Raw genomic sequence first — 12,907 nt, 5'->3', positions numbered from 1 at the left:
TTGTTTTAGCATATATCATTTATTATACAATATATAGAAAATAATCTAATACCTGTGCTGAATAGTAGGATAGGGAGCATTGTGATTATATGTGTCAAACATATTGATGGATTCAATTTTCACTATCCGTGAATACATTAAAAAAGCACTGTACGCTGAAAATTAATATGAAGATTCATAAATAATATAAACGATAATGTCATATATAAATGGAAAATAATAAATTATATTAAATAATAATAATAATAAAGAATAAAAGATTTACATTAGATATAGTAAATAAAGAAATGTTACATTAAAACGACGAGATTATGGAAATGCAAATTAAGTGAAAATATATATATGAATTTATTGTAATTTTGGTTAGTAATTTAAACGTAAAATTAATATTGCTTTATTAAGAACCCTTATAGCAAGATTAAGATTTGTACACTTCATGCTTACAAAATCCTCAAAAATAATTAATAAAGATCAGTAAGTTTTGGCGAAAATTAGGTCAATGATTCACAGAGTTTTGTGAAATAGTTTTTTCAAATTTAATTTCCAAATTTTAAGCGGAACTATAATAAAATTGAATCTTTTGTAGAAATTATTGTGCTTTACCTAGTAAGTAAGTATATATATACATAATTTATAATTAGTTAAAATAAAGATTTGATATAGTTATACATTAATAATATAGATGCAGCGATAATTATAAAAAATACAAATATATAAAAATAATAAATAATATTAAATAAATTCATACGTTGACAGGTTTTTCCATCAGCTGCCACATTTCCATGTGGACAGGCGCATTTTGCTTGCTTTCCATCGTATAGACACAGTTCTGAACAACCTCCATTAAAAGGCATAGCGCATGGATTGGTTCCCTTTTGTCTAAAAATATAAAAGTTATTAGCATTTTTACGTTTTATATAATTTTAAAATTATACCTTTGCTTCGAAAATATGTGAATATCCCTTAGAGTTTCTCCGGCTAACATGAGTATGTTTGTTTGATCAGTCATGTTTTTCACGGGAGCTTTCACGATCGATGCGTAATAATTTCTGGAATACATTATATGTAGATAAGTAATCAAATTATATTTTCAACTTTGGATAGCAATGAAATATAAATAAAAGTATGCTCACACATTATAAATCCAATACAAATGATTATTGAAATAAGTCAACGATACGGGATCCATTGAGCTATTATTCAATATGATTTTTTGAGATGATCCGTTATAGTTCATTTCCATAATGACTTGACTACCAGATTCGGTCCAATAAAGCTTCTTTTCCTAAATATTAAATATATATTACATTATTGAATAATCTAATATGTTTATTTTAATACATAAAATATAAACTAACGTTATAATCTAATGTTAAATCTGTAATTAAAGCATTCCCCGATTTATTGCATAATAGTATGTGATTAGACCCATCCAATCCGGATCTTTGTATTGAACTTCCGCCAGTAAAGAACATAAGTCCTTGCACAGGATCCAGAACAATCACTGAAATAATATGTATTATTAATTATATATTATATAATAATCTTTGATTGTTTTTATATATTATCATTATATACCTGTTGGAATCTCCAATTCGTTTACCAATAGAACATATTTGGAGCTGCCGTTTAATCTGGAAACACTGATGACGTTACGCCTAGGTTCACCCCAATACATATTTCCAGCTATCCAATCGATCGCTAATCCTGATATACGATCCATTGCGTAAACTTCCACCAGTTCGTTGTCTTCGATCAGGACTTCTCTTTCAGTTCCGTCTCTTTTGATCCTGCTCACAGTGCCATCGTCGGAATCAGCCCAATATAAATGGTCAGTAGCTGTAATTTGAAAGTGATCACTTATCATAAATTCGATGTATCGCACCCAGCGTTACAAATGTGTAAATACCTGCATGGAAATCTATACTTGTCGCTACAGAAACATGTGAAATCGGTCCTAGCGCTTCAGACGTACTATTTCCTACTATACGCAACCCTCGAATTTCCCAACTGATTGAGTAAAATAGAAACTCTTGTATGCCTGTTGATGTAAATGAATGGAATTTCTAGCTTTGAAGAGTAGATGTTTTATAATATTCGGTTTTGAAGACGAACCAATGCATTTGTTGGGATGAGCTGTATCTACGTAATATCCAGTGGCGCAGGCACATGTTCTAGTGTAGGGACCAGTGGGAAGGCACAGATGATGGCATCCTCCATGATTTTTAGAGCATGAGTTATTGCCGACTTGTAGTTCTGTATCGTATATTCGAAGCGATAAAACATTTCCTGAAAATATCAGTAGATATCAGAAATTAAAGGAACGTTGATATATAAAGTATGTATATATTACTTTTATAATAATTAATCACTATAAGAATATTGTTTAGTAACCCTTTCTTTACCTGTATTGTTTCTTAATAGAGTATCATTTTCACAATTGGTTTTATCGCATATATGTATAGCTGCATCGTGATTTGTGGTATAATACAATTTATTAAAATACGGAACAGTTGCCGTCGGTTCTGTGCCTGCAGGTAATGGAACCTGTAATTTGTATACAAGTTCATACCAAATCTAATCATATCAAGACTAAGCAATAATTTTTGAGCAACTCACCGTTTTCACGACATTCTGAGATATATCATAATACTGAATAGAGCCAGTATTTACCCAGTACAATCTCAGCGATACAAAGTCCATTATTAAGCCTTAAAATTAGACGAAACATATATTACAAGTAACAAAAAATATATGTCACAAAACAAAGATAAACCATACTCGTAGGTGATATCAACAGTGTGTTATTGATCTGCGAGTTAATAATGTTGCGATCAGAACCATCCATGTAGCTAGACTCAATAACATTAGATTCGTTTATCTGATGTGCCCAATACAATTTTCCTCTGTTAAAAAAAATGGATTAAAATATATACTATAATTCTGAAATCTATTTTTTTTTCAAAAGTCGCAGTACAAAATAATCATTCATTTAATAAATTTTTGTACCGATTGGTCGGTCACCCCGAGGAGTTGTACCGGTATATGGAAATACACAGAGCAGTATTGGTTTGTTGTTCTCGAGGTACGGTTGTCGAGATTATTATCTTGCACTATTATTATGGTTAATTGTTTTATTTATTATTTTTATTATCTTGACCAATATGTAATTTTAATTTTATTTATCTCAGCGATTACGTGAATTTGTTTTTGTGCATGACTCTTGAGAAAAAATAAAGCGTAATGAAAGTGAAGATATTGAAAACATATGCGATTGAGGCATAAATGCTTCTCATGGTAAATTTTATATGACAATGTCACATGTGGAGAATCCAAGTGTCGAAGGTTACAACATAACGAAGAACAAAACGAGGACAAATACAGATATAAAAGCTAGTTATCTAATGAAACATAGTAAACCTTACCTAATAGGATCCACAGCAATCGCATTGACGTTATTAATATCCTTCGATAACAGAGCAGTTCTAAACTCTCCTTTCAAGTTACACACTGAGATTTGATTATTGGTTTCCGATGATGAGAAAAACATCAATTCTGACATCCAATCGATTGCGAAACCTTTTATACTTTTGATATCAGTGTCTACTACGCTAATCGCAGGACCTTTAGTTAAATTTGAACTTTTAATTTCGTTTAACTAGAATAAAACATATAATTAGCCATATAAATATATTTATATATATAATATATATAAATCATGTTTTACTTGTGTGTCAGCCCAATAGAAAGTATTCGTCTTTGCAACGAAGTCTATTTGTTGAGGATTGATAACTTGCGACACGCTGATTGTAGGGATGGTGTGATAGTAAGGCATATTTAGATCTACTCCTCGTATTTCGTTGGCGCGTCCAAACAGTAGCACCTTTTCGTTAACTATAATGATATAAAATTTATTTATCTATATGAATTATTATATAAAATTATAAATAAAAATATACTAACTGAAGCATGTTTTTTTATCTGGTCCTAAAATCATCACATGAGCGCAAGCACATTTATACAATGACTCTCCGTCGAGAAGACACAAATGTGAACAACCCCCATTGTTCTTCTCGCAAGGATTCGATTTCACTTTAGGTTGTCGACTCGGATGCATCACAGTTAAATCGAATGGTTGCGCATAAATCTTTTGAATTGTGAATGTATCACTCCCGTTCCATTTATTGGCTCTCATCAACGAATTTGTACGCCAATCAGTCCAATAAACGTAATTTTCATATAAAGCGATGGCGAACGGATGCAATATAAATTCATGACCTTTCAATATCAATCGATGATCGGATCCCTCGTATGTGACGGTGTGTATAGAATCAGATCTATAAAACAATTTTATTAATAGGACTGTTTCTATTACGTATTGAATATGTGTAATACTTACTTAGCGTCGATCCAATAAACGCGTTTGGACTCATAATCTAAGATGAGGCCGTTCGGCCAGGCTCCACCTGAAGGCACTTTATCGACTTGCACTATAATTTTTCTTGAGTTACCAGCCATTGTGCAGCGTTCGATCCTCGGAGCGAAGACATCCCAATCAGTCCAAAATAATAACCTTAAATTAAAAATAGCATATAAACCCTTTGATTAGTGAGTTACTTTTTCAGCATATATTTACATCATGGGAGTGAGCTAAATTTTTTTTTTTTTTTAAATTTGATTGGTTAATTTTTTTTATATTTATTGTATTATACAGTAGAGCCTCCAATAACACGGTAAATTGGGGACGTGATATTTGGATGCCCGTTACTTTATGTGTGAGCGAGCCAAAGGAAGGATATCTCACCACACGCGCCTGATTCGTAACATATTGCAAAAAATTGTATGAGTATTTTCAAGTTAATTTACCGTGTTATTGGGTCTACTGTATTTATTGTTAAAGCAAATTCAGTGGTTCTCAACATTTTATTTATTTATGTCTCGCATTTATCAACTTATGATTATTTTATTTACATGTATATTAGAGTAAATTTTGATTTTATGATACAGTAAATTCAGTGGTTTTCAACATTTTATTGTAAGTTTTTTTATTTACGTCTCACTTTTATTTATTTATGATTATTTTATTCACTAATATATTAAAGTATATGTTGCTTTATTAATAAAAAAAATTAGTGGTTTTAAGTTTTTTATGTGGATGATGACACAAAAGAGATGTAGATTGTGTACGTAATATAGATCTATTATACGTATTTTTCTTACTAAAAACGAAACCAAATATTATTGATAAATATATGTTTCGCTGAGATAAATAAATATTTGATCGAAATTACAAACATTTACTAAAAAATATAAATAAAATAGTGCATAGGTAATATTTGCAATTTTTGATATGTTTTTCCCACTAAATACAAATAATATTTTTATGATAATATCGAAATATTATTGACAATGATACGTATCGTCGGGATTAATAATTGCAATAATACCGGGATTTAGAATACCGGTATTACCGAGAGAGAAAACAGTCAATAACGGTATTGACATTATTATTATTTTAAATTATTGTTAATAAAAAACCGAAAAAAGAGTCCGAGTACCGTTCATATATTTCACCATGTTTCAAAAAAAAATTCCATTACTACTGGTATTTCATTTTATAATACTGTTAATATCAAAGGTCGATTTTTGCCCCAATACCGGTATTGTAAACTCTTATCAGGATAAGTAATAATTTAATCAAATTTACAAACATAAAATAAAAAAAACGAGTAAATTAGTCACGGATGCGTATGTGCGGTGATACTCTATTTAGATCCATTGAGTGTCGCCGCATAAGTGCAGCCAAAGGGTATTAAAATAAGTTTAGTAGCAACATACCCATATCTAGGATCAACGGAGATTGCTCTTGGACTTTCCATATCACCAGCAACTAAAGTTCTGCGAAAGCTTCCGTTTAACTTAGCGACTTCTATTTGATCTAAATTACTCTCCACCCAATATAGATTATTCCCGATCCAATCTACGGCTAAACCTTCAGCTGTGGTGAGACCGGATTGGATCACAACTTCAACGTTGCTGAGTGCTATGAATATAAAAATTGTATAGAATTTAAATATAATAATATTATAATCACTAGAAACATCTTACATCCGTCGATCATATTTCCTCTATAAATCTTATCGTCCACTACATCAGTCCAAAAAATTACGCTTGCAGATTCAGAATAGTAATAGTCTATAGCGATTGTATTTTTCAATAGTAATAATAGTGGTTTTCCTTGCATTGTTTGTAGGTCGACCCTTCGAAGCTCGTGTCTGTTGCTGAATATTATGTAAGGCACAGCAGGATCTGAAACAGTACATAAATTTAATAATAAGTGGTGTTTTAGTGCAATTTTCTAGGTTGTTCAATTGATAAGATTGGATGAATCAAAAGTTATCTACAGTACTGAACCCTCAACAACAGCGCAAAAGGTTTGTAGCTTTATTATACTATTGATGAATTTTGATCCATCAAAACTGTTCAATACAATTATACTAAGAAATTAATATTAACTAACTAAAATGGCATAAAATGGAGAAAAATACAATATATAAAAATGAGAATCGAGCGAGGTACAAAAAACGCTTAAAGAGAATTACTTAATCCAATCTTACCAGTACTCTTGCAACTAAACCCATCACTAGCTAGCTGGAATCCTTCATGGCAGACGCATTTGTGTCTTGAATGATGAGGTTCACATTCCTGTGAGCAGATTCCCCATGAAGAACAAGGATGTACTTCCGAACATCGTAAGCCATCTGGTTGTAAATGTAAGCCGGGTGGACATGAGCATATAAAACCCTCTGGAGTGTTATGGCACATGTGTGAACATTCAAAGATCTTTTCACATACCTTTTCACCTGAAATGATAAATATTAAATTAGTAAAAGTCTATATTATAATATTAATAGTGAATTTATTGAAATATGTTACGTACTACAAAGGAAACCCTCATCACTGCGGTCAACGCAATTATAAACACTATCGCATAGTATATCAGGAGCGATGCAACGTGTATCATTATCACATCTTCGAGATGGTTTATCACATGGTATGGCATGCGGCGATTCTGTCGTTGTTGTCGTCGTCATAGGAGCTGGAGTGGTAGTTGTGAGTGGACACAAAAGCTCATCAGAACCATCGAGGCAATCTAAGGAACCGTCGCATTTAAACGGCTAAATAATTATAAATAAACATTAGGAATAAATCGGCAATTAATTAATAATTAAACTATAGTCATCTACCATTGGAATGCAAACTGAATCGGCGCATCTAAATTCATGAGCTTCGCACAAGTTGATTTCGACGGACGAGTTAGGATGCAGGTGGTGTTTAGAAGTGGGAAGTTTATCAGGCGGACAATCCTCTTCGTCGGAGCCATCCGGACAGTCTTCAACGCCGTTACATTTGTATTGAATGGGGAAGCAACCTTCGTGAACGGCACAGTAAATCTGTTGATAAATTACATACAAAAATAATTGAAATTTTTTAAATTATAGATTAAGAGATGTACCATAGTTTTGTTATCACAAAGTTTTGGACAGTTTAATTCATCGGAGCCATCTCGGCAATCTTTTCTTCCGTCGCAACGATTGTCAAAGCTGACGCATTCTTTGTTGTCGCATGCGAATTCCATTATGTTGCACTTACGATATTCTGAAACATAAATAATACGGGTATCTCATTTTATTTTACATAAGTAGTAATGCTCATCATAGTAGAATTTTGGGCCAAAACTAAAGCATAGATAATGATTTACATAGCACATGCGAGTAAATTAGTTTGTTTAGAAGTCCTTATCTCGTTTTATTAATGTATGTATTTCGCTTTGACATAAGTGATTAATAAAAAACTATTTTTTTCGTTCAAAATATTTCTTTGGTATATATTTGATACCTAAAATTATAATATATGTTTTATTTATTAAGATACATATTATAAAATCGTATTAACAATTTATTACTAAATAACATTCAATCAAGACAGTTTTCCTAGCCAGCTCACCAGAATTTACAAAAACGTAATATTGTACATATGTACGTTTTTAAAAAAGCATTGTAGCTTCAAGATTGTATGAAAGGATGCAAGTCATTTAGTTTCAAAACCAGCTATAAAAATGAAAGAGTATGTATGGCAAGATAAAATTGATTTTCTAAAGAATGATTTTATTTTTTTAAGTTTATTTGATTTTAATAGTATTTTTAAAATATGCGTCTATGTAAGTAAAGCTTTAAGTTTATGTATACTTTTTATAAACTTGAAAGTTAATTGGGCGATTTCAATTGTACCATTTTATATTTAATATTATGAGAAAATTGAGTAGTTGAATCATGTAAGAGAAATCTTAGAATAAATGCAGATGAAACATTAAAGGACAGAGTAAATAGATTCTTATTGTGAGTCTGTGTCAACAAAGATAGCTTTAGTGAAAGATGAGTTTATTTAGTTTTGAAATAAGGAGGCAATGTAAATGTGTTTACAATAAATTATTATCCTCGAATACCGGCTAGAAAGGCATAAGTTAAAAATATACTAGATTCTCTTAGATCTATGCCTCTTTGTATTGTACGAATGGTTTTGAAACTATAAAACTATGAAACTTATAACATTCTGGTTTTTAATCAGTGTTTATTCAACAACTTGGCCGTATCGGTCATATTGAGCAATCCTTTGGTGCGTTCCATTTGATGAAAGGTTCCCGCTGTAAAATTAATTGTCGAGTATCCCCCGCGCACCAACAGGTCTTTGCGAGCGAACGTTTTTATCCTCATTCGCTCCTGTGACTGTGGCGAACTGGCCGTGTAGAACTGTCCTAGACCCGAAAAATATTTTTTAAAAGATGCTTAATTTAGATAAAAGTGCTATTTTAATTTAATAAGCTTTGGATGGGTTACGAGTAATTTAATAGCGAAATTTATACTATAAATATTCATCGAAGAACCTTACCACAGTTGATTTCATCAGACGTATCGTTGTCGCCACAATCATAATCAGAGTCACATTTCCACGCTATTGGAATACACCTAAAATTAAATTTATGTATTTATAAAAATATATAATACGTAATCACATATAATAAATAAAAGCACATACTTTCCAGATATCTTACATCGAAATTGGACTGAGGAGCAGGTACTATTTTTACATTGAATGGGTTCTTCATCCGTTCCATCATTGCAATCTAATGATATATAAATATGTATCAATTAATATAGATGCTATACATTTATAAGTAGAGTTAAACATATTTTTTATACCTTTATCACCATCACAGACCCAAAAATTAGTGATGCATTTTGTGATATCACATTTAAATTGATCACTACGACAAATAGTATTTTCTAAAATAAAGCAATATGTTTTAAAACTATTATGGAATTCTATTATATATATTAATTGAATTACCACAAGCAGCACCAGGACTTGCGTCTTCATCTGAACCATCATTGCAATCATCATTACCGTCGCAGACAAACTTTTTCTCAATACAATTACTACAAATACAAAATAATTATAACAATAAAAAAATAAATAAATAAAAAAATACGAGCGACTAACTTATTTTTGCATTGAAATAATTTATCGCATAACAATGGAGCTGTATAGTTTTTCACTGACACACATTGTGCCCCAGAAAGAGTATAGCCGTCAGTACAGGAACAAACTGCTCCATTTGGAGTGTTGAAACACAATTCAGAGCAATTTTTCATACTGCATTCGTTGTTACCTAAAATATTATATATATATTTTAAGTCAATTTTAAAGTATTCATGTTATAAATTATATATTTTTATATGTACCAGTTTGTGACATTTCGCTATACATTTTTATGTCAAAGAGCGGTGGATTTTCTACGGCGAGAATTTCACTCACGTTATTTGATAAGTTCAATCGGTAAATCATGCCTCTGTTGTATTCGGTCCAGAATAAGAATCCGTCATGATACGTCAAACTGTACGGACGCATAGCTGCGCTCAGTTGAGTTCTTTTGGATCTTGAAGTGCCGTCAACGTGGATCCGTTCTATCTTTTCCAAGTAAATGTCACACCTACATGAATAAAAAAATATTTTAGGATACAGAAGGTACCGTGTTTATTTAGTAATGCTAGCATGTTATTTTTGTATATACTATTTGCTAAATATTGTATGCGGGCTAGTCAAATATATAAAAAGTAAATAGCTGTGTGATAAATTTTTAGGATTAGGATTATACCCCACCCAGTGATATACTTTATAAAATGTGCTGTGTGCTGTTTTCAGAAAACAAATATAAGATATCTAGCTGGTGATTAAAAATCGAATAATTCCCAAGGGATGATAGTCAATTCGTCTTCTATGTATGAGTTCTCAAAATGTCCATGTGCAAAGATATTTGCAGTATTTGAAAAATATTATTTTGTCTACTTTAGTATAGTAATGAACTAATGATTAAGTATTTAAAAATATGCTTTCTTATAAAATATACTCATAATCCTTGGTTGGATTTTTCGGAACTTTTATTACTCATTTATGTGGTTACCTAGCCAATTAATCGTCAGCTTTTATGGTGAAAATTGATAATATTATTATGTATTCGTCAATTAGGTCATCAATAAGCCAAATTTTATAGTCAGCCTATTATAATTAATAACCAGTTTAATGTCAAAATAGGTGCAGAAAATCGTGTCATACTATGAATGTGCTTACGCGATAGGCATAAAATTATCGTGGATTTTACCAGAGAGTATATGTGAAACATTTGGTAAAACAACCCTTATAATGTGACTTAGAGAAAGGGGTATATGCAGTGATACACCTGCCAAAAAAACGTTATTCACCGAAGAAATGCGTTCGTATAAACAAAATATGATAATTCCAAAGGGTTGTGATATTTTGCATTCTACTGTATATGTACATGTTAGGTTATTTGGAAATAAATGTTATTTTTTGTATTGGTCTGTTTGGATGATTAATGGCGCTCTGCTAGTCATTGTGTCAACACGTGTCTTGTTATTTTTAGGTTCATCAACATTCCGGCTATACATTTTAACAAAAAAAACACCGATTCACGATAGCACAATTTATTCAGACTGAAGATTTCTATTTGATTTTTTATAAATATCTGCAACAATTGCAGCAAAAACAATCTGTGATGTATTGGGGAATGTATTATATCTACGTAAGTGTTAAAGATGGTTTAATAAAATTCGGATGGGAGACTTCGATATTAAAAACAGTTTTGGAAATACCAGATAAAGACGTATTGACCACAGAAATTGAAAATAATCCGACCCTAACTATTCATCAGCTAGCAGAGAAGCTCGGATTCTCCGAACCCACCATTTATGATCATATGAAAAAAATCTGGAAGATTTGGAGGCAAGAAGCGACGAGTACAAAGCAGCACATGTGCGCACTTGCTGAGAACTCCTAGATCTTGAAGAAAAAATATCGTTTTTACACCATCTGGTGACCGGAGACAAGAAATGGGTGATATGTGACAATTGTAGACGTAAAAAACAATTGAAGACTTCCTTTTAAAAAGTAGATATGTTAATAAGACAAAATTTTACAGGAGAGCATAAAAACTATTAAAAACGATATATAAAAATAATAACAAAATGAAAAAAAAAAATTTTAAAATAAAAATAATAAAAAATAGAAACCGACACGGACATCGTACGTTTTCAGTCAAACAAGTGAACATCGCTCGTTTTTACAATTTTGAAAACAAATTTTTAATGTGACTTCGACTATTTTGATTCCAAAACCGGAAATTTTACAAAGGTATAAAAAAGTTAAAAGAGCGGGCTTAAAGTTTTATCTAATGAGGGCAATTCTTTTTCTGAAAAATTTATCAATAATAAAAAAAACAGCATTTTATTGTTTCCTTTACAAACGACATTAATTTCCGAATAGCCTTATACTTCTAATTATTTTTTTGAAAAAATTTGAGTCTTTTCAGTTGAGAAGAAAAAACGAAAACTCGGAAGCCTTGCTCTGGTTTACTTGAAACATGAATATTTGACAATGCTCGAATATGGGTACATGCCGAAGATGATATAGACAAAGATTATTTACCAATACAAATATCCAAAATCGTAATCGATTGTGAGACTATTCGGCCAATGGAGTTCTTTATTAACAAGGACTTCTCTATTCGTACCGTCTAACCACGCCTTTTCGATCTTTCCAGTGTAATCTGGATTGATTTGCCATTCTGACCAAAACATTATCCTAAAACCAATAAGTATTATTAAAAATAATATAAATGTTCTATACAAAAATATTTCTTACCCCCTTTTAGGATCTACAACAATCGATCTAGGATTCATAAACGGGTCATGAATCAGCGTTTTCTTCTTATCAAAATTCGACAGAGGCATGGCACTGATTATATGCAACGATTCGTCGCTCCAATATAAAATGCGACTGATCCAATCGATCGAGAGACCTTCGCAGTTTCTTATTGATGCCGCGCCGTGCTTGTCGGTCGATAGTATAGTTTCACGAATGGGTCCATTTATTTGCTGCCTTTGGATTATATTTCTGCAATTACATAAGCGTATTGAATATATGTATATATCTATACATAAAAAATATAATTATTATATTTAATAGTACTTTTCTATATCCGAGAAGTATATATATTGTTCTTTGTAATCAAAATCAAAGACTGCCGGATGCGCCACTTCCGTGATCGGTATCATCATTTGATTCTTCTGATTTGGCGAAATGCCGATTGCTTTGATTATTGGCGGCTTACCTTTTCCGTATATTAAGAACGTAGATCGATTTTCTACTATATAATGATTAAATTGTAAATCAGTATTGAATGTAATACTTTATCTAGGTTTCACATCGGAATAAGATGCTGATTAGTTTTTAATAGTTCTTCTTATTTCATTGTGAACCATATCTTTTA

General features: G+C 31.4%; 1 protein-coding gene across 4 annotated transcripts in view; it reads right to left on the bottom strand.

Annotated features, from left to right (window-relative positions):
* The window catches only part of LRP1 (LDL receptor protein 1), a 68,281-nt gene that overhangs the window by 24,690 nt on the left and 30,684 nt on the right, over positions 1-12,907 (bottom strand). For 3 of the 4 annotated variants that reach the window (XM_088193193.1, XM_088193196.1, XM_088193194.1), the window contains exons 12-41: positions 12,607-12,784; positions 12,280-12,531; positions 12,064-12,219; positions 9,804-10,051; positions 9,562-9,730; positions 9,409-9,497; positions 9,261-9,344; positions 9,097-9,184; positions 8,950-9,026; positions 7,517-7,659; positions 7,248-7,454; positions 6,941-7,178; positions 6,618-6,863; positions 6,109-6,309; positions 5,839-6,043; positions 4,400-4,573; positions 3,964-4,337; positions 3,728-3,894; positions 3,426-3,658; positions 2,782-2,906; positions 2,620-2,711; positions 2,406-2,547; positions 2,116-2,289; positions 1,910-2,041; positions 1,579-1,839; positions 1,359-1,504; positions 1,134-1,285; positions 936-1,049; positions 749-879; positions 53-155 (exon numbers count right to left, since the gene is read on the bottom strand). In XM_088193193.1, the coding sequence (XP_088049319.1) occupies positions 53-155; positions 749-879; positions 936-1,049; positions 1,134-1,285; positions 1,359-1,504; positions 1,579-1,839; positions 1,910-2,041; positions 2,116-2,289; positions 2,406-2,547; positions 2,620-2,711; positions 2,782-2,906; positions 3,426-3,658; positions 3,728-3,894; positions 3,964-4,337; positions 4,400-4,573; positions 5,839-6,043; positions 6,109-6,309; positions 6,618-6,863; positions 6,941-7,178; positions 7,248-7,454; positions 7,517-7,659; positions 8,950-9,026; positions 9,097-9,184; positions 9,261-9,344; positions 9,409-9,497; positions 9,562-9,730; positions 9,804-10,051; positions 12,064-12,219; positions 12,280-12,531; positions 12,607-12,784 (5,101 nt within the window). The remainder of the gene's footprint in view (positions 1-52; positions 156-748; positions 880-935; positions 1,050-1,133; positions 1,286-1,358; positions 1,505-1,578; positions 1,840-1,909; positions 2,042-2,115; positions 2,290-2,405; positions 2,548-2,619; positions 2,712-2,781; positions 2,907-3,425; positions 3,659-3,727; positions 3,895-3,963; positions 4,338-4,399; positions 4,574-5,838; positions 6,044-6,108; positions 6,310-6,617; positions 6,864-6,940; positions 7,179-7,247; positions 7,455-7,516; positions 7,660-8,949; positions 9,027-9,096; positions 9,185-9,260; positions 9,345-9,408; positions 9,498-9,561; positions 9,731-9,803; positions 10,052-12,063; positions 12,220-12,279; positions 12,532-12,606; positions 12,785-12,907) is intronic. The other variant, XM_088193197.1, reaches the window with a different exon arrangement.

Source organism: Plectrocnemia conspersa, unplaced genomic scaffold (genome assembly GCF_051122295.1).
Source record: "Plectrocnemia conspersa isolate PC_06_02 unplaced genomic scaffold, ASM5112229v1 ptg000009l, whole genome shotgun sequence".
NCBI lineage: Eukaryota > Metazoa > Arthropoda > Insecta > Trichoptera > Polycentropodidae > Plectrocnemia > Plectrocnemia conspersa.
This window is presented reverse-complemented; position numbering and strand designations above follow the sequence as displayed.